The 19998-nt window shown below is 39.3% G+C and overlaps 1 protein-coding gene across 3 annotated transcripts in view; it reads left to right on the forward strand.

The window, feature by feature from the left end:
* FBN1 (fibrillin 1) overlaps positions 1-19998 on the forward strand; it is a 4097759-nt gene that overhangs the window by 2924436 nt on the left and 1153325 nt on the right. For all 3 annotated transcript variants that reach the window (XM_044077620.1, XM_044077621.1, XM_044077622.1), the window contains exon 43: positions 14309-14380. In XM_044077620.1, coding sequence (XP_043933555.1) covers positions 14309-14380 — 72 coding nt within the window. The remainder of the gene's footprint in view (positions 1-14308; positions 14381-19998) is intronic.

A 19998-nucleotide genomic window follows, 5' to 3' on the forward strand; every position in this document is an offset into this window, starting at 1 on the left:
TCCTGTCTGGTGGACCCCAGCCATAGACAGATTGTATTACAGAAGATGGAAGCTACTGCAAGACAGAGCATTATTCACTGAAGGGAGGGCATGTCTGAGCAGCACTGGTAAGGATCTATTTCCCATCGTACTGACTACATGGGCAACGTTGAGAGGGAAATCAAGAGTGACACTACAGATGACCAGGAGGCCTTCTTCAGTTATGTTAGCAACCTGGTCAGGAGCCATCCTCTATGCCCATAGGTAGTACACAACACATATTTCACTGACACCACAGATATCGACAACATTGTGGTGGACAGGTTCAGTGCAGGTGTCACCCCGCCCTCTCCCCTGTAATAAGGCATAGTTATCCTAGCTGACTGTAACCTCCCCATCATCACAGATGTCCAGGTGAGAGACACTCTTGGGACAGCAGAATACACAACATGGATGGGACCTGATGGTATCCCCAGTTGCATGCTACATAACCTCTGACAGGAGCTAAACACACATATAGAAGTGCTATGTAACACTAGCCTGACTACAGGATATGTACCTGTACACTGGCACACAGCAGCAGTGGTTCCACTCCATGAAGGAGGCACCTCACCATACCAATACAATACAACACAATACATTCCATTACAATACAATACTATACAATATGCTATTGCCCCTGTGTCTACAGCAGCGTACTGTTCTGCTACCCTGACCATTGTGACACATGTGGTGTGATGGTACCTGCTGCCGTCACACAGTTACACAGGGTGACTCATATGGCATATTACCTATCTGACTAACATTCAGCAGGGGTATGTGTGACATGTACTCATGGAGAGTCTTGCTTCTTAACACTGTGTGGTTTATTGCAGGGTGTGTCTTATCTGTGAGTAGGAACTCTTACCTCCACATGTGCACACTATTGCAGTGGCACGGACGACACACAGCAGACATTTAGGTTGTGGATGGTGGGAGGTGTTACTATGGTTGTTGGACATCTGTCATGGGTGTGACCTCCATATGTAAATCTGGGAGTGGTAACCTCTATGTGGGTAGCATATGTGTACTCTGTGGTGTTGTCAGTCACTGTGCATTGGTAATGTGTTTGAGTGCGTTGTCACAGTGTTGTACATGTCACTGTGTCCTTCTCCATATCTGTTGCTGTCATGTGAGGTCCATACCATGGCATCCATTATGTGGTGTGGGGGTACACCGACCTACATGTCCATACCTGACTCACCATGTCTGCGGACACATACCATGTGCAGGTATTCCAGGGATAGTGTGCCACTGTGACTATCATTGGGGCCACTATTGTACACATTTCTGACCCTGCTCACCCCTGACACATGCAGTGGTGGGCGGCCAATCACATATCTGGTGGTTACTGGTGTTGGTGATCTGGAATGTGGTATGATACTCTGGATTTGACACTGGTGTTCACTCCATGCCTTTGTCACCAGGCACCTGTTGCAATACATCTGTACACATGTGCCTCACTCAGACTTTATATACATCTCTCTCTCTCTCTATATATATATATATATATATATATATATATATATATATATATATATATATATATATATATATATATATATATATATATATATATATATATATATATATATACACATATATATATATTGATGTACATATATTGCTATAGATGTGGAGGGGGGGGCACAGAGGGGGTGTGAGTGACAGAGGGGGTGGGACAGGCTGTGTTGCAGGTCATCATATACAATCATACCTGTAGGTAGTCAGATCAGTCTGTCTATGTATATGTATCTACATATATCTATATCTGCATGTGTGCATTACATAGATATGTTGGTACAATATTCTATCGACATCTGTCTATGTATTCCTACATCTCTCTCTATGCATGTATACATATATGCATATCATATATATATATATATATATATATATATATATATATATATATATATATACACATACATATGTTGACATACATACATATCCATATGTTGGACAGGTATATCAACATATTTGTCTACCATACTGTATACACACACTAACATACTGCTAAACATACATAGCTGTGTAACCTAATTTGTACATGGCACTACAACCTACAATCAAACAACATTGATATGTGCACATAGATGCTCTCACATACAAATGTATGTACAGCCTTCACTGATAGTTGCTGTATGTCTCCTGCCCTTTACACATCTTCATATACATATGGATACAGACCAATGACACATATGGACGGTTCACAGTATGTACACCTTTATAGTATTAATTTACATTACCTGTGTTTGTCACAGCTGCTTCTACTGCTGTCTGGTTCTCTGTCCTGCTGCTCCACTTTCCAGTTGTCAGCTTTCAGGTAGCTGTTGCTGAACAATTCATTTCTGTCTGCTTAATTGCAGTTTTCTCTGTCTCTCTCTCTCTCTCTGTCTCTGTCTGTCTCTCACGTCCTTCTCAGGGTGCAATGAAAGTATTGCATGCGTGGACATGGAGTACAGCATACTTTTGTAGGTATCTGCATATGCCCATGTGATGGCCTCTGCACCAATTGTTAGCCAGCATTTGCTAATTGCATGCAGCCAGTTGTGTACTGATTGCAGTTCTCACTGTGATTTCAGAACAGTGCTATAAAAAGGTGTGTGAGATAGGCGTAGCCCTTTCAGATGTTAAGGGCAGGGACCATGCTGTTATGCTGTGGACAATGTTCTGTGAGTGTAAAGGTTGGTATCTCTCCCATATTTCCAGGTGTGTTGTAGATTAACATTCCTCCATTCATTTCTCCAGTTTCCTGTACTAACTGTGTATGTACACTGACAACTACAACTACTACTATTGTTAATGTGTGTGTGTGTGTGTGTGTGTGTGTGCTTTCCTTTCACTTTGCTTGCACTCTGTTGCTAAGGCTTCAATAGTTGCCCTTTACAGTCACTACTTGTATGCCTGCTAGGTGTCTTGACTGTAGTGTGCTGCTGTAGCTTTCCTATTTTCCATGTACATTCACACCTTGGAATGCTTGCTATATCTGCCAGGGTGTTACAGCATGCAGTGTGGTCTGGCCATGGTGTGGGCCTTGACATCTATTAGGGTATTTGAGCATGCTGCTGAGCAGGCCCCAGAGACTTTCAGGTTCATCAGTTATGTGCCTCATGGAATGGTACATATCAGTGGGGTACACCCATTAAAATGTCTGGTATGCTGCAGTTGTGACTGTGGGTTAGCATGAGCATATGTATTACTACACTTTTTCTGCCATGCGAGTGGTGAATACTTTCCGAACTCCATAGTTACCATTGCATGTGTTACACCTTTCTGCCTACTGTTTGTACATTTCACATGGGGTCTGTGGGGCATCCCTGTAAGACATTCACTGTTGCTATGTCTAGGTTCTTAACTATTCAAATATGGTGGTGTTGGACCCGTCATGTGTACAGATATTTGCAGGCTGTCCACATTTCTGCCTCATAATTTGGTCAATATCTCATGCACACCTTTATCTGGCAAGTCAGTCTGGGCTCAAGTCAGAATATGGTGACAAACATTCAAGTTCCAGACTGCATACCCTTCCAAACATCCCACAAGGTATAGACCCTGTTACTTTCTGAACTGTCTGCGTTTGTTGTAACTTTATTTGTAATGTGTCCCTGGTTTTGGGCCTTTGCTCCACATATTTTATTACTTGGTCTGGATGTGTTCCTGTAAGAGGTTGTGGGGTATGGGCAGTGCTTATCCTGCTGTGAGTATGTGTGTGTCTTGCAAGGTGCTATGGTGACATTATTACCTACTAGCTTCCAACTAGCATGGCTGTTTCTGTTCACACACTACTATTATGGAAATCCACCAGTTTTGTTTGTGATTCTAAATGTCATGCTTTGTGTACTACACATCTATATTCCCTTTACATTCATTCCTACTGTTACATGATATATTTACTTTAGCACAATGTTTTATATAAGAGTCATGGCTTAGTGGTAAGTCATGCAGACTATAGTTGCCAAGGTCCTGGGTTGTGGACTCACAGTGGGATTTTATTTTTCTTTTGAACTGAGTACAGGACCTGTCAATCAAAGTGCCTAAGGCACTTTTAAGCAGTTGTAACCGGGTTAGCGCTGGTTTGCGCAGAGCTCACGCATGCGCACTGGCGGTTAGCTCCGCACAATCAAGCGCACACCTGATTACAACCACTTAAGCGTGCTTACTCTTGCGCACCAGCTATTTTCCTTGAAAGAAAAGAAAATGGGGAGACAGGAAAGTGGTGAAAAAGGGGTCACAAAGAGGGTAAGACAGTAGGGAAACAAGCTTGGGATATGCAGGAGGGATGTAGGTAAGGCCCATAGCTGCCCATTTCTTCAGCAGCAACAGCTGTGCATATGTATGTAATTTGGTGTGACATTTGAAACCTTACACCCCTGAGAGAGGTGTCAGGACAACAATAATACTTGTTGTACAGCCAATTGGAATTGATAGGTTCCATGTCCAGTAGACATGTGTGCGGAATGGGCAGCTATGTATGGGGCGTAATTTTTGTGGGTACAGAGTGCCCTTTTTTTTTTTTTTTTTCAGGTGAGAGTGGTATGTCAGGTGAAGGTAGTCGGTACAGCTGGGGAGGTAGGTTGGGTAGGTTAACAGACAAGACAAACAAGACGCATACAGGGCGTGTATGACACGTGTGGGGGTTACACAATTGACGGGGACGGAGGTTTGGATATCCAGAGCCCATGAGCCCACAGATGGCAACAGTGGAACTGATATCCCCACCCATAGGCAGTTGCCACTGTTCCTTCACTGCCCAGGACAGGGCTGTGCTGGGGGCTGTGTGGCGGGCAACGGGCATGCCCGTTAGTTGCGCCACCCGTGCCTCGAGCTGGCGTAGGGGCTCGAGGACAGAGTCCCGAATCTCCTTACGCACCACAGTCCGGACGCTACGGAGGGTGAGTGGTGGATCTCCTCCGGCCACACTTGCAGAGGGGGGGCGAGCCCCATCCCCTGCAGCGCTTCCACCCGCAGGTGGCACAGGGCCACCGGAGGAGGGTCCGGACTTGGCACTAGTGCCAGGTGCACTCGCCAGCTGAGGTGGGAGAGGTGGGTCCGCTGGAACTCGCCTTCCCTGTCGTTCTATGTTTTGCATTATGTCATGACAGTTTGGGTTAGTGACATATAATACCATTCACAATTAGTTGTAACAGCATGCATTAGTATTCCCATTAACCAAACACCCAGATATTCACACCATTGAACAGCGTGCATAACACATGCATAATTTGAACAGTAATACACAGTCCAACAACATGCAGGGTTGATTGATGGCAACAGGCCATCAGGTGTGGATGTATGAACAGGGCGGATGCATCAACAGACATGCAAATATATATGACCCAACAGGACAGACGTCCAGGGGTGGTAATTGTGATTGCACATACCATTTTCACGTGGAATGGGTTATAGGTGGTTAGAGGGTGGGGTAAATAAAGTAATATTAACACCTTCGAATACAAATACATATGCTGTACATTTCTAATAGCTACAGTTATATACACACTACTATTCTAACTGCAGTGTCCTATATGTTAACTACTTAACCTTGCAGATGGGACTGTTACTGCAATATCAATCTACATTTTATTGCTGTTCATACACATTCATATTGAGCTTTGTTCAGATACATCATCCTGTTACCTTTGCTTTATATACTTGTAGACAAGTGTGGATGTTTGGTATATCAGACAATCATCCTATCTGCGTATTTCAGACTGGGAGCAACATATCCAGATTTTGGTGTACACATTCCACATGCAGCAACACTTTGAACAGATTTTGCTGTTTGGTTCTGAGTCTCACATGCATTTAATTCTGTCCTAACTGCAGTATAGTTTATTCAGGGGTTATTACTACTGTATTGCTGTATTCCTGACACTTTCTCACACTCTCTCACTTGCTTTCATGTTACTATTCAGACTGGTACTTCTAGGCTTTATTGACATGTTTTAACAGTAGTTATTACAGTTCTTTCCAGCAGTCTCACTTCTGTCATGTTTCAGTATTTCCACAGGGATATATTTCACACATGTGATTTCATCCTCTTCTGCAGCTGTACTTTACATGCTGCTGCAGGTTGTGTACTATTTTCTTACAGGCAGGGCAGTTTTATTTCGAAATATATGTTGGACAGTGTCATGTTTAGTTTACACTTACAGGCTCGGAACTGTTGTAATCAGGCAATACTTGCATACACTTTCACACTGTTACTTGCAGATTTAATTCCTTCCTGGCTACACTGCACTCTTTTGCTGACTGTCATACATTTATATATCTTTACAGTTACTAGTAGTGGATTACTGACCTGCCTGGTGGCGCAACCGCACCAGCCTATCGGCGTAGGCTCTGCGGTTCGCAGAACGGACACCTGCAGCTGTAATATAAATGAAGTAATATTGGAATACACATCTCCATAATTTCAGGTAGTTTAACTTTCTACATACATAATTAATTGTTACTTACTCAGTGGTGGGGCGTTGGGTGATTGCCGGGCCTCCTGGATCCAAAGGTTCAGTTGGTCCTGCTTGCGTCTCTTCAGGTCCGCATGGTGGTGACGGACCTGCTCACCTGTCCTTGGAATTGCTGTGGCACTGGTGAGTTCATGAGCCAACTGGTCCCACGCCTCAGCCCTGTACGCTCCCCAGAGTACCTGGCCCTGCATGAGTTGGGCCTCATGGTTGTGGACTAGGAGCCAGGCCATGTACCTGGACTCCTCAACACCCCACCTCTGCGCTCGAAAGCGACTACCCTCTCCTACACCTGACATTCTGCCTGCGGGTCTGTTCTACAATCGTTTATGCTGTGTATTCCCGCCTATGGGGCTTATATAGTCCGTTTGCCGCACATGTCTGTGATTGGCCATTTTGGAATTGTATCAACTTCAGTAAACCTGCATTGTCATGCTGTAGTTTGTATTCATTCCTATATATGAGCTATTATTGCATGTCTAGGTACTGCTGTCATGGCTTAGTGGTTCTGTACCTTGACTATGGTGTATAGTATCCTGGGTTCAAACCTGGCCACTGCTTTTTATTTTTCATGACTGTCTAGACATGTTGAGGGGTGTGTCTGTGTAAAGGCAGTTTTGATACGGCTTGCTCAACGTTGCCCGTCGGTTAGCTTGTTTGCGCGGTGCGCAGCTCCGCGCAAACGGGGTACGCTGGTTTAAGCCTCATTTGGCTATCGGCACGCATATTCCGCTCAGCTCAGTTAGGGGCACATATATTTAGCATGGTAAACCACTGCTCAGCTACGGGCACTCATTTTGCACCAGTTAAACCAATGCTTATCTACGGGCACATACACTCACTCTGTTGTACTGTAGCTCAGCTATGGGCACATCTGGCAGTTTATATTCATTTCTTAGCTCACATTTATTCAATATAAATGGGATATTTCATTGCATTTTACATATATTCTGGTTTTATGTGTACATATGTGTCAGGGACTTGTTTCCTGCTTATTTTGCAAAAAAAAAAATTTGTGTTGTGGGGGCTCGAACCATGAATGCCTGCTCTGCAGCCGGCATCTCTACCGCTACTCTATTGCTTCCTGGCTTATTTTGCATATTTAGTTATTATATGCTTTCCCATTGACTGCTAACTGTAGCTGCGCTACGGGCACACCCGCGCAAACGAGCGCACTCACGGGTAAACATCTTTACAATTAAAAAAATATATATGTTCATTTAGATTGTTTTATGTTTAATAGTCTGTAGGGGCATGTGTTGTGTTGTGTTTATTCACATTTCCGTGGACTCTGTTGTGGGTGTCTACTTTGGGCACTTTTACACTTCTGGGGGCGTGTCCGCTTGCAGGGCTCAGCCTACGGACACGCCCCCTACTGTCTTACACGGACCGTGTTCGACTTAGGTGTGATTCAGCATGCTCTCATGAATATGCAGAGCATGCTGACATCACTCCGTTTAACTGCAGCCTCCGTGTAAGAGTTATAACTCTTACACGGAGGCTTCGTGAATCCTGGGGAGTGTCTTTGTCAGAGACTTCTTTAGAGATTATAATTATTCAGGGAGGATGTTGAAGGTAGTGTCATTTTATTAAATATTTTGCTTGATCATTGTAAATTATTTTTTTTTCACTTTGCTTTACACTGGGATCATAAAATATTATTCTCCTAGGCTTTTATGTGCCATCAGAATTTTCTTTTTTTTTCTTAACATCTTCATTAGCATCATATATTACAGTGACATGAGTACACATTCACTTCCAAAAGAGAAAACAAAGGGTTGCAACATTTTTTTCTTGTCATGCATTGTACACATATTATTTGTTTCTTAGCAATTATTATTCAGTTTAACATTGCTCATGTCCTGTCTTCCATGAACTATCACTCTTCCTTTTGAACATTATACTATATGCATTGTTTCCATATATTCCATTTATTTCTCTGTTGTTTGATCTTCCCCTTGTCAAAAGTTCCTACCTCTAGTTTTTTATCTGTTTTACAGCATTCAATTATTGTTACAGATCGTTTCGTTTTTGATTTCCATTTGCTAGTAATTGCTTTTTTTTGGAAGCCATCAAAATTAAACTTACTAGCACCTCCTTTACCTAAACAATTCAGTTTCGATATCCCAGCTTAAAACAATAATTTCCTTAACTTGCTGCCACAACATTTCTGAGAAAGTACCCTTTAGGGAATTTCTAAACTCTACCTATCCATTGCATTCCCAAAACAGATGTTCTCAAATTCCCCTCTCTTTTCAATCTGACTTCCAGCATTTGCTGTCTACCTGTAAAAAAAATCTCCTGAAGTTTCCTTGGGGTATAAAAACTACCATCAACATCTCATGGGCTAAATTTAGTCTGCATTAAATAAGATATATTATGCTTTTACAAAAAATATATTACTGTTTATTGCGCATTTCAACATTAAATGATTTGAAGCAGAATTGTACATTTTAAACAAATTGTCTTTTTTAGGATTGTCATTGTATCCATCAAAAAGGAATCTTTAATTTGTGGCATTATTGATTGGGTTCTTAGTAATACAGTGACTGATGTCCATGGTGATGTATGTAGCTACTTGACGGTTTTCTAGGGGACTGTGGACTGCTTTGTAGATAGCACTGTTGCAGAAACATAAAAATGCTATAGCTTGTGAGTTTAATTTTTATTAATGATTAGTCTGAGATTAATTTTTACTATGGAAACTACTTTTAAGGTGATGAGTTTATAATACTCTTAAAGTATGTCACATAATTGCCCCTTTTGTTATAAATTAAAAAGGAATTAAGAAGAGCTGCCACTGGGTTATGACATCATAAACTTTATGTAATACGTAAGAAGACAAAACCTAATGAAGCTTGGAAATCATGTAAAATATGGAGCAATGTATGGAAATAAATGTTTTGTTAAAGAATACATTCTAATACTGGCCTGAAATGTTCATAGCATACCTAAGCCTTGACATGTGTTTAATGAATTTTTGGGTAAATATTATATTCAGATACTTCAGTTATACTAGGCAAAGTGGTGTGGAAAGTGTTAATTGCTGAGCCTCATGTACCTTCAACCTTGGCATAATTAATTCTTCCATAAATATTTCCATTTGTGTTCTTTCTTGATTTCCACATTTATCTGCTTTATAGAAATGTTCATAAATTTCCAAAATATCTCATATACCTCCTCTAGATCTCTGTGATTATTTTTCTTGTAATAGGTATCCTATCTTTGGCTACAGCCCTTTCAACTTTATGTTGCCTAAGTCATTGTGCTAAACGTTTTTGTGCTGTGGAGCTGTTATCAAAAATAATTTATTTAAGGGCAATCTTTCCAAACGTGTGTATATTTTCCAAATACTCCCTTACTTTCTCTATAGCACTCTGTAGTTGCACCTCCTTGTTCTATGAGATTCCCCTTATTTTGTAATACTTTATCCTTTGTCAGCCCTTCTGAATAGTTCATATTACTTCTTAACTATATATGTTTTCCTTTTATTTCTACCCTATTTTAAACTTCACTTTCATTTTATTCCACTCACTAGCTATAACTTTTGAAAACTTTCTCTCTTCCCTAATTACTCTAGAGTAATTTCCACTACCTGTTCTTTAAATCCCCCCTTTTTAACACGTAGGTGGAAAAGTTCCAGCATGTCATTTTTACTTTATTACCCTGCATTTTTATCTTAGTTGTTACTGACACATGATCTGAAATAGTTACTGGATGTGTGTTGAAGCTTTCAATTAAATGCTCATGTTCCTTTGAAATATAATTTCTGTGTAGTCTAGCCTAGTTATTGTACCTTGAGGAATAATATGAAAATTCTCTCCGAGTTCCTATTACTGAATTAACTTCTCCCATGCAAAATATTTTGATAAATTTCTTCAGAAATCTACCCTTTTTTTATTCTCTTCTAGGTCCCCCGATACATCCTCACTATTGCAAATCAAATTCCAGTCACCACCTATAAGTAATGTTTCCTGCTGAAAGATTGTTATTTCTCCTCATATGTTCTTAAACTCCATAATAGCAGTTTTTGGTGGAATATAAATACATGACAGTGTATTCCTCCTTGTTTGCCAACATCCCCTTACTACCACAACTCTGCCATTATTTTTTTCCTCTTTTATTTCTATTGCAGCCCCTCTGGCAGTCAGTGTTATTACTCCCCTTTCCCTTTGTCCCTCGTATTCTGCTGAATATGCATCCTGAAATCTGCATAATATCCAGCCTGAAATTCTTTCTTTGGAAAATTCACATGTACATTTTTTTCCAGATGCATCTCTCACATTATTGCTATTTGAACACTACATTTCTTAATATAATTCAACACTCTTTCCATTTTGTCTATGCCTATAAGGTCATTCATGTTCTAAGAGAACATGGATAGCATAACCATTATGATAAAAGGCTATTTCTCCCAGATATTATACATAACATTCTTTTGAATGTGCATTTCCAACATTTGTGTTACATGCACGCAGTAATATTTGCCAGGGTGATCTTTTATACAGTTGTTTCTTCTCAACTCCATTTGAACCCATGTTACATTTTTCAAGACTTTTTGTTTTAATAAAACCCTCAAACAAAACAACTGAAGACATTTTCAGAGCACCTCCATCCCCTATTAACTTAGAGAACAAACACAAAAAATTATGTACATTTTCAGAAAATGTAACCCACCAGATAGGAACATTTGCCCCAAATCAACAGCTGCACCCACACACATTACCTAACCTAAAATTAAGATTATCCATGCTGACGCACCCTTTTACAATCTGTGTTCCCACTTACATTGATTGCTGTATTTCCTTTTATTATCTCTCTTTCCCTTCCAGATGTGAAAAACAACTTATATGCTTTCAGAAAGCATTAATGTTTAGCCTTAACAAAAGATGCACTGGATATATTTTAATAAAACTAAATTGTACACTGTTCAATTAAATGTATTAAGGATGATAGGGAGGCTGCTATCTCTTATGACCATCCCATCATTTCAAATTTTATTGTTTACTGAACTGCTTGCCACCGTACCTTTAAATTTTTCATTTCCCTCAGCAAAGAATGCTCAGAACTCTCAAGATTATTTGATTGCCTTTGCAGACATCTCATAGCCATGTAAAAGCAGTCAGCAATGAGAAAAGAAAAACAGCTAACAACTTTGCAGATACATGAAGTAATCTTTTTTTATTTCTCTCAGAACAGTGTGTACAACTGCCTTCAGATGCAGACATCTGAACTTCTACTTTACTTTTGCTAATAATAAAAAATAAACTAATACTTTTGCAGATGTAAGAAACTTTGCATTCTCATAGGTTTCATCATTTTGTCTTATTTTCCAAGCTTACCTGTGTACAAAAACACATATTTATAGCTTGAGATAAGGGTATGTTAAAATAATAGAAAATATATTAATTCTACATATGGTGTGATATTTGCACTTTTATACACCCCAATCCCAGTAATTCAATATCACAGCATATTAACATTAAACATACTTTTGTTCACCTTTTCTTCTCTTGTTACCCTGTAAAGCCTATGTTTCTTACAAATAAAAAAGTACTATACTGCAGTCAATGAAATGAGTTCCCCAATATTTAAAATATCCCTGATTGCACACTTTGAAAAATTCCTTAACTTTGTATAACATGCAGTTTTTGTCATGAATTGCTTTATAAAAATACTAATAAGAACAAATATTGTTTTACCTGCATTCACTTTTTCCCTTTTATTTACATTGTAAACATTAATGATATAAAGTGGGGTGTGTGCAGTCTACCGACAAGTTTAACACAGTAAACAAAAGTCTTGCCTTTCTCAGCCACATTTTCTTGCAAAGCCATATTTCACAAATGTGATTGATGCGACTGGTCTCCTATTTATTGACTAATTTCTTTGTTGCTGATCTTCTTCCTGTTCATCTCCATTTCCAAACACTAGACTTTGGTTCAAGTCCAAAGTACTCCTGATTTCAATGCATGTGTTTTTTTTTTTCTGTCTCTCCAGCATTTTCCTTTTGAACAGTGGAAAAGGTTTCACTAGCAAAGACTCTGTCTATGAGCGTTATTGTCATAAGCATGAGAAGCAGAGCCCCTTCTGTTTTCTGGCTCACTTTTTGTTGGATAAACTATTTTATTTCCTCCTTTGCCTGCTCTGCATCAAAAATGTCTGATACTCCAGAAAAAAATATTCTGCATACAGCTGAATACAACAACTTGAATCTCACATCTGCCTCTCAACATTCCGTGACTACTGGGAAAAAAATTGTTTCTCTTGTGCGTGGTGTATAGTGAATAATCTTTTTTTCTGCAAACAATGTACTTTCTCCAAGTTTTAATACGTTTCCCTTCTGCCACATTTTCTCAGGATCAACTCTTTCTGCTGGCATGATTGCATCTTTACTAATACAGGTCTTGGCTAATATCTCTTGACCAAGTTTGGATATATACTCGATGTGCTCTTTCTACTAACAAATCCCGCTGTGGAATACCAGTCCAGTTGCTTATTTGTGCTTTCATAAATTAATACAGTCTGTTCCTACCATTTTCTCTGGTACAGCAGAAAATATCAGGTTTTCTCTGCTCATTCAGTCTTCTAACACTACCATTGAGAATTCCCATACTCAGCCCACCTTTTCTACATTTCATGATCTGATTTTATGGAGTTTTATCTTTTATCAGTTCACCTGAATAGCAAGTTAAAACTTTTTCTATTCTTTTTTCATTCTTTTGTTTTTTGAGGTGATATACTCCTTCATTGTTTCATTTATTTTAATCACATCTGAGTACATTTGATTTATTTTCCCTCTAAATTACTGGAATCCATCTGTTGTACCAAAGCTGGAACTTGAACTGATTTTTTTCTGAACAACTACAGGACTCTTCTCAGCCATTGTTTTCTCTTCACCTTTTCTGGTTGATTTTCTTTCAGGTTTTTAAATTTCTTCTTTGCTGCATCCATGCAGTGGACTTACTAGCCAGTAAATGATTTTTACTCAACCTGATATTGTTACTGGCTGTTATTTCTCAGTTTCTTTTTTCACAACAGGAGAATTGAAATGAAGCTATTGATCACTGTTCAGCCATCTTGGAAGTCCTTCTTACATGTCATTCTGAGAGTTTTGTAGCAAATGTAATAGGATCAATGTGTTTGCTGTTTGTTCTTTGTCAGAGTAACACCAAAGACAGTTGTAATCTGTTATAAAACATTATCTTATTTCCAACATTTGACATTATTATTTAAATAGATGTAGGTTGTTGAATTTCATTTACCAGAATGGACTTTTGATTAAAAAAAAAAAGCTTAATGATTCAGCCAAATGTGAGAAAATATGTACTTTTCCAGGAAAACGTGCTGCCCACTTTTCCCCATGCAAGGGGATTTTTCCACTGTATACCACTGTTATTGTAACAGTTTGTGGGTTTACTGTGTCTTGGATATAAGAAGAAATACTTGCATATTGCAACCCATAGAAAAGTTGAAATGTCCCTTTTTTGGTAAACCACCCATATTAAATTGATTTGATCAAATGTTCTTCATTTGAATTGGCTACTACCTTTTCTAATACATATTTTAATCTGGTTTATGTCTATAATATCTTCCATTGCAGGGAACCGAATGTAAAGTTAAAACAATCTTAAATTTGCAGCAAATATATCATAGGACTACCAAATAAATCCTAGTGAAGTGATGTGGATGTATTTTCTGACATGAATCCAAAAAAGATCAAGTCGAAGATGTGCAGTATTTCTGACATGTTTGTAGCTCTTAACAGTGAAAAACAAATGTTGTTTCACGGTAATGCAATCACTGTTTTTGATTTTTTTCAGATGCATTTGCAGAGCTTTGTGGAAGTAGAATTCCTGGCTTTGTTATTGACATTTACACTGGGCGCCCAGTTGGTAAGATGCTTTTTTTGTTGTTTGTTTGTTTGCTTGTTTATTTAATTAATATATATAATTGTTCACAGAAAGTAGTACATTTATAACTGGAAAATAACCCCAAGTAACATTTAATTCTTCTCAACATATCAGCACATTTAATGAGCTCAAAATTTAACAGTAGTGATAATTCTGTAAATAAAAGTTCAATATTTTATAGATCAAGAATACTGGCAGCATAAAGATTTTATTCATTGCAGTAAGCTATAAAGCCACAAAAAACTTAATTAAGTTCATATGCAGATCTTCCAGTAACTTATTTAATTAAATTTACATTATTTCTGAAATGAGGCAATTAATGAAAAGAGTGCCACTTTTTGTATTCCTCCAGTATAATTAAACAGTCTGAACTTTATCAGATCTCTTAAAGAAGTAATTTAGTTGTCTACTGTTCATTTAACACAGATTAATTTATCAGTTTAACATATTTAGTCACCAGTATTACATTATCCATGGATCTGATCATCCAGGAGAAAAGTATGTGATCATTTTATAAAAAATAAATTTAGCTAGTGATGTCACATGATCTGCATATCATTGAAAAATCCTGAAATAATGATCACATAAACCAGATAACTGACAGATCAGTGTTGCATACTTAAAGCAGCTATCTATTCTTTCATTTGTGCACTAGTAAAACTACATTGTAACTCATAGGATATATTCAGTTTATAAGTGTATAGTGCACAAATCAATCAGTTTCTTAATCAAGTGTAGTAATTACATTATTCATTGTTTTGTTGTTAATTTTCTTTCTTCTGCATTAATTTTTTTAATGCTTGATGAAGTTACATTTTGTGGCATTTTGGCTATCAGTTTATTGTTACAGTTACCCCAAATTTCCTTTGATGTCCTTTCTATAAGATTCTGATATCCCTAGTATAAAGTACAGGATTGTTTCATTAATGCACCACTCATAGGTTGGTACTAGGTTGTCGGCCCTAGGGCCTATACAAGCCTAGCCATAACAGTTCCCTAGCTATTTCTTCCCACAGTATTTACTTCCCTGGACCCTTGTCTAGCAGGGCGACTGACGTGATCCCTGGGGTGAATTTCCTATCTCCCACCCAATCATCAAGGTTCCTTTTAAAGTGGGCCAAAGAGGTGCTCTGCTTGACATGTATGGGCATGTTTCTAAATAGGCTCATTTCTAAATAGTAACAGCAGTTTCAATTGCCAGTGCTTTAGAAGTTAATAACAGTATGAAACTTAATCCTTCCGTGGGGTTGATTTTGTAATAGATTACTAATTTTAATTCTTTAAGTGTAAGGATCGTGCCTCAACATTTTGTTCTAAAAACTCTGTCATCTACACCATTTTATTTTCTAAATGTGTTAACAAAAATAATGGCACTGAAGCTTATCTGATAAAGATTTTAACAATATTACCTGAAGTAGATGAAAGTCCTCCATGTGTTGTTCTGACTTTTTATACAGAACTCGCAAAGGGGATATTTCATTGTCTCCTATTTGTATTATGTTATTCTTTAAGAGACCATTTGTTTATTCATAGTTGATATTCCATGAATAATTTCTTGCTTTACACTCACTTTTTAACAGGTCTCTATAAATTCCATTAAGTTCTGTCAGTCTTTTTATTTGTCATCATTGTCCCTAATTAAGTGACATTATGTCTCCTTTTATATCCTTGTGATAGTTTAACTTTCAACCACTTTCACCAGGTAATCCAAACATAACACCTGTGTTTCATTTCTAAGTTATCCCTCCACAACCTAGTCAAATAAGTTAACACTTCCTTTTCCTGTAATGCATTTTCCTCCATTTTATATAAACAAAAATCACAGCTGTTGAAACACTTCCTTTTTTTCATATATTGCATGCTTAGCAAACCACAAAAATTAAATAAAACAGTAGTAAGTCCTGGTTTGTAAGTTGTTGTTCTTCTTTTGGCTTTTCCCGGTTAGGGGTCGCCACAGCGGAACTCCGGTCCGCTAATGATTGGCAGTAGATTTTTATGGTGATGAGGTGCCAGCTCGACACCCAACCTTCAATGAAGGCACGTCCATTTATGCATATCTTTCGAATGCCACTCGACCATGGGGAGGACATGCAGACTCCACACAGTAGGCACTCCAGCCGAGAATCGAATGGGAGAACGTCTTGCTGTGAGGCGACAACGCTACCGCTGCACCACCACGGCTTCAAGTCCTGGTTTGTAAGTGTCCTTATGAAAATAAAAATCCTTTTAGACACCAAGACAAAGACTCTTATCTGTTAAAGCTCACTTCCTCTCCCCACATTTTTGACATCCTCAGGGGAGGAATTGAAGCCTCCATCCCAGTCACATCCATGAGTAGTTTTTTTTTAACTGTGCTGCTTGCTGTAGTACACAGCAAATATTGTTTAAAAAGTTAATCCCACCTAATAGTCTAGATACATAGACTGGTTTAAATCTTTTACAGTGGTTTGACTGTAGTTCAGTAATTTGGTCCTGACATCCTGTTCACTTAAAAAAATCCTGTTCCAGATTTGGACTTTCATTTTTCTGTCTAAATGAAAATCATAGGTTACAAATTTGGCTATGGAACATTGATTTTCCTTCTCCTAAAATTAGCCCAAACAGTTGAAAATGCCTCTTCCATTTTCAAGTTTAAGTCATAGATTTCATTGAAAACAGAATGATCTAATAAGTAGTGTCTAATAGTTAAAGATTCAATTACTTGAGACCAAAACTTATATCTGTCTTTGGAACTCCCACCTTCCCTAAGTTGTCAGACATATAAAATCTTAATAGAAACTAAGATATCTCTTCAGTGTGAGTATAAGTCACATTCACTATCTTGCTCTCAGTATTTTTTAAAGCTTCTACACACATCATCAGATGCTTCTGGATCATTACATCACCTCACTGGTGCTGAGCAGTCCCCATATCAGCCAGAGTTCTTAATCAGCATGCCCATGGAGTATTTGAGTGCATCTTGCTGGTTAGGCTGAACTTTTGCACCAAAGTGCTGAATTGCAGAGTTTTATCAAGATCAGCAGAAAAGTCAAGCCCATCAACAATTTTTTCATCAATATTGAACATGGTTTACTATCATATGTTCGAAGCAAACTCCGTCGACTGCACTTTTGTCGAACACGGAAATTCAAAACCGGCAATGTCAAACACCAAAAGCAATGCCTAGGAATGGTTTTAACTTTTTCCCTTGGAACTGATCTAAATCTCAAAGGAAGCACTCTATTTTCATTTTAAAGCCTTACACTTGCACTTATAAGTAATCTTATAAGCAAAACGCCAACAAACTTAAGCACTAAACCCCTCTTATACTCTTTTAAACTCTTAACACCCTAAGTGAACCTTTTTTGACCAGTCAAAAAGTATTTCATCATAATATCCTGACATGTCCAAAGGTCAGTTCCATGTGTACTCTCCAGTCCAGCTGGTGAATATGGGAATTTTGAGGCAAGGTTACAACTGCCTTATGTACACAGACAACCCTCTCCTCCTCCCAACAAACTCAAATATATGTGAGAGATGCAACTATATAGCCAAATTGGAGGCTGAGCTCTCTCGACCCATGACTGGCACAGTCAATCAGGAGGAGAAAGTAACCACACACACCACAAATCCAGTCTCACATAGACCTATAGCAACAGCAAACCAAACACATAAACACACAAAAACATACTCAAAGGCTCTAAATAAAAATCTGCATAAGCAGCAGAGACCTCCAAAGCAGACACCCAAACAACTGCTACCCCACAACAATACCCACGTATCACATAGTTCACAAAGTCAGTGTGCCACACAGTCACAGCCCTTAAGGCTAAACAACACACCAAATACACTTGTAATAGGAGATTCTATTGTCAGACACACTGACGTCCCACTTACCAGGCTGAACAAGGAGAAGGTCACTGTAAGCTGTCTGTCAGGTGCCAGGATCCGCCACATAACACATGCACTCAAGTCACTCCAAAGCAAGTACAAATATGACTCTGTCATTGTCCATGCTGGTGTGAATAGCCTGAGACGTACCTCCCTGGACTACATTAAAAGAGACATAGAGGTGCTCTCTGATCATGTAGCCCAGGCCGGTATGACCCTGACCTTGAGTAGCATATTACCCTCACCAAGAATGATGCCACAGTATAAAGACAAAAATGATAAATTTTAACAATTGGATAAAGTATTGGTGTCACTCAAAGGGGATCCAGTGTCTGTCAGCCTGGGATGACATGCTCGACAAGCCACGTTGCTTCGCTAGGGATGGCTTGCACCTGTCTTCCCTGGGCTTTCGAATACTGGCTAAGGCTCTTGCCACCCCCATAGTGCCTTTTTTAGGCAAGGCTCAAAAGACAAACCCACCTCTATAGACAATACAAAGAAAAAAAAACCAAGGGTAATGCTGCTCAACGCCAGAAGTCTAAACCTCAAAATGCACGCACTCAAGGCTCTCCTCAATATGGAGAATATCGATATCTGTGCAGTAACAGAAACCTGGTTCAAGGCTCCCAAAAGCACCCCAGCACTACCAGGTTATACTTCATACCATGCTTTTCGGCCACAAAACTCGGACCGAACCACAAAAGGAGGGGGAGTATCCATATACATAAAAGATACCCACACCTCCAGGTTAGTAGCACTGCACGAAGCATCGGAGACCATCCATGTGCAACTAACAGTGGGCAAAACTGCCTTTCAGTTTGTAGCCTGCTACAGACCACCCTCCCAAACTCAGGAACCCCACTCGGCTTTCCTGAGAACACTGGAGAATATGAAGGTCTCTCCAAACACCATTATATTGGGTGACTTCAACTACCCAAACATTGACTGGGAAAACTACTCAAGCCCACACACTTTCGCCCAATGGTTCCTAGAATTTATAAACTCAAATGCTATGGAACAACTGGTCACCACCCCCACAAGAGGGGAAAACATACTGGACCTGGTCATCACCAACATGGGGACTCTATGTTCCACACCAGAGGTATACCCCTCAATGGTAAGGTCAGACCATAAATTAATCTCACTGGACATCCATATCCTGTCCCAACCCCCAGCCAAGGTAACCACGATGAAGAACTTCTCAAAAGCAAACTTCACACTTCTCAAAACCGAGGTGGTATCCTTCAAAGCCCCCGGGCCAGTGGAAAATACGGCTCAAACCGCAGAATCCTTTACAAACGCATTCTATGGACACCTACAGGAATGCATGGATCGTGCTATCCCATATAAAACCAAGACTCACTCCTCCAAAGGCAGGAGACCTGTCTGGTGGACCCCGGCCATAAATAAGCTATGCAACAAAAGGAGGAAGCTACTACATGATAGAGCAAAATCCCAAAAAGGGAAGGCATCTCTGATCAGTACTAGCAAGAAGCTATGATCCCTCATTAAATCATCTAAGGCCAGCTTCGAAAGAAAAATTGCACAAGACACTAAAGACAATCACAAGTCCTTCTTTAGTTATGTCAGGAACCTGGGTGGCAACTCCCAGATATGCTCTGAGTTAGTGCAAAATGACAAAAAATACACTGACCCCACAGACATTGCCAACATCCTGGCAGACAGGTTCAGTGCAAATTTCTCCCCCCATCCCCCCAAAAGAGCAAATG

Source organism: Protopterus annectens, chromosome 7.part0 (genome assembly GCF_019279795.1).
Source record: "Protopterus annectens isolate FY-2018-M chromosome 7.part0, PAN1.0, whole genome shotgun sequence".
Classification (NCBI taxonomy): domain Eukaryota; kingdom Metazoa; phylum Chordata; order Ceratodontiformes; family Protopteridae; genus Protopterus; species Protopterus annectens.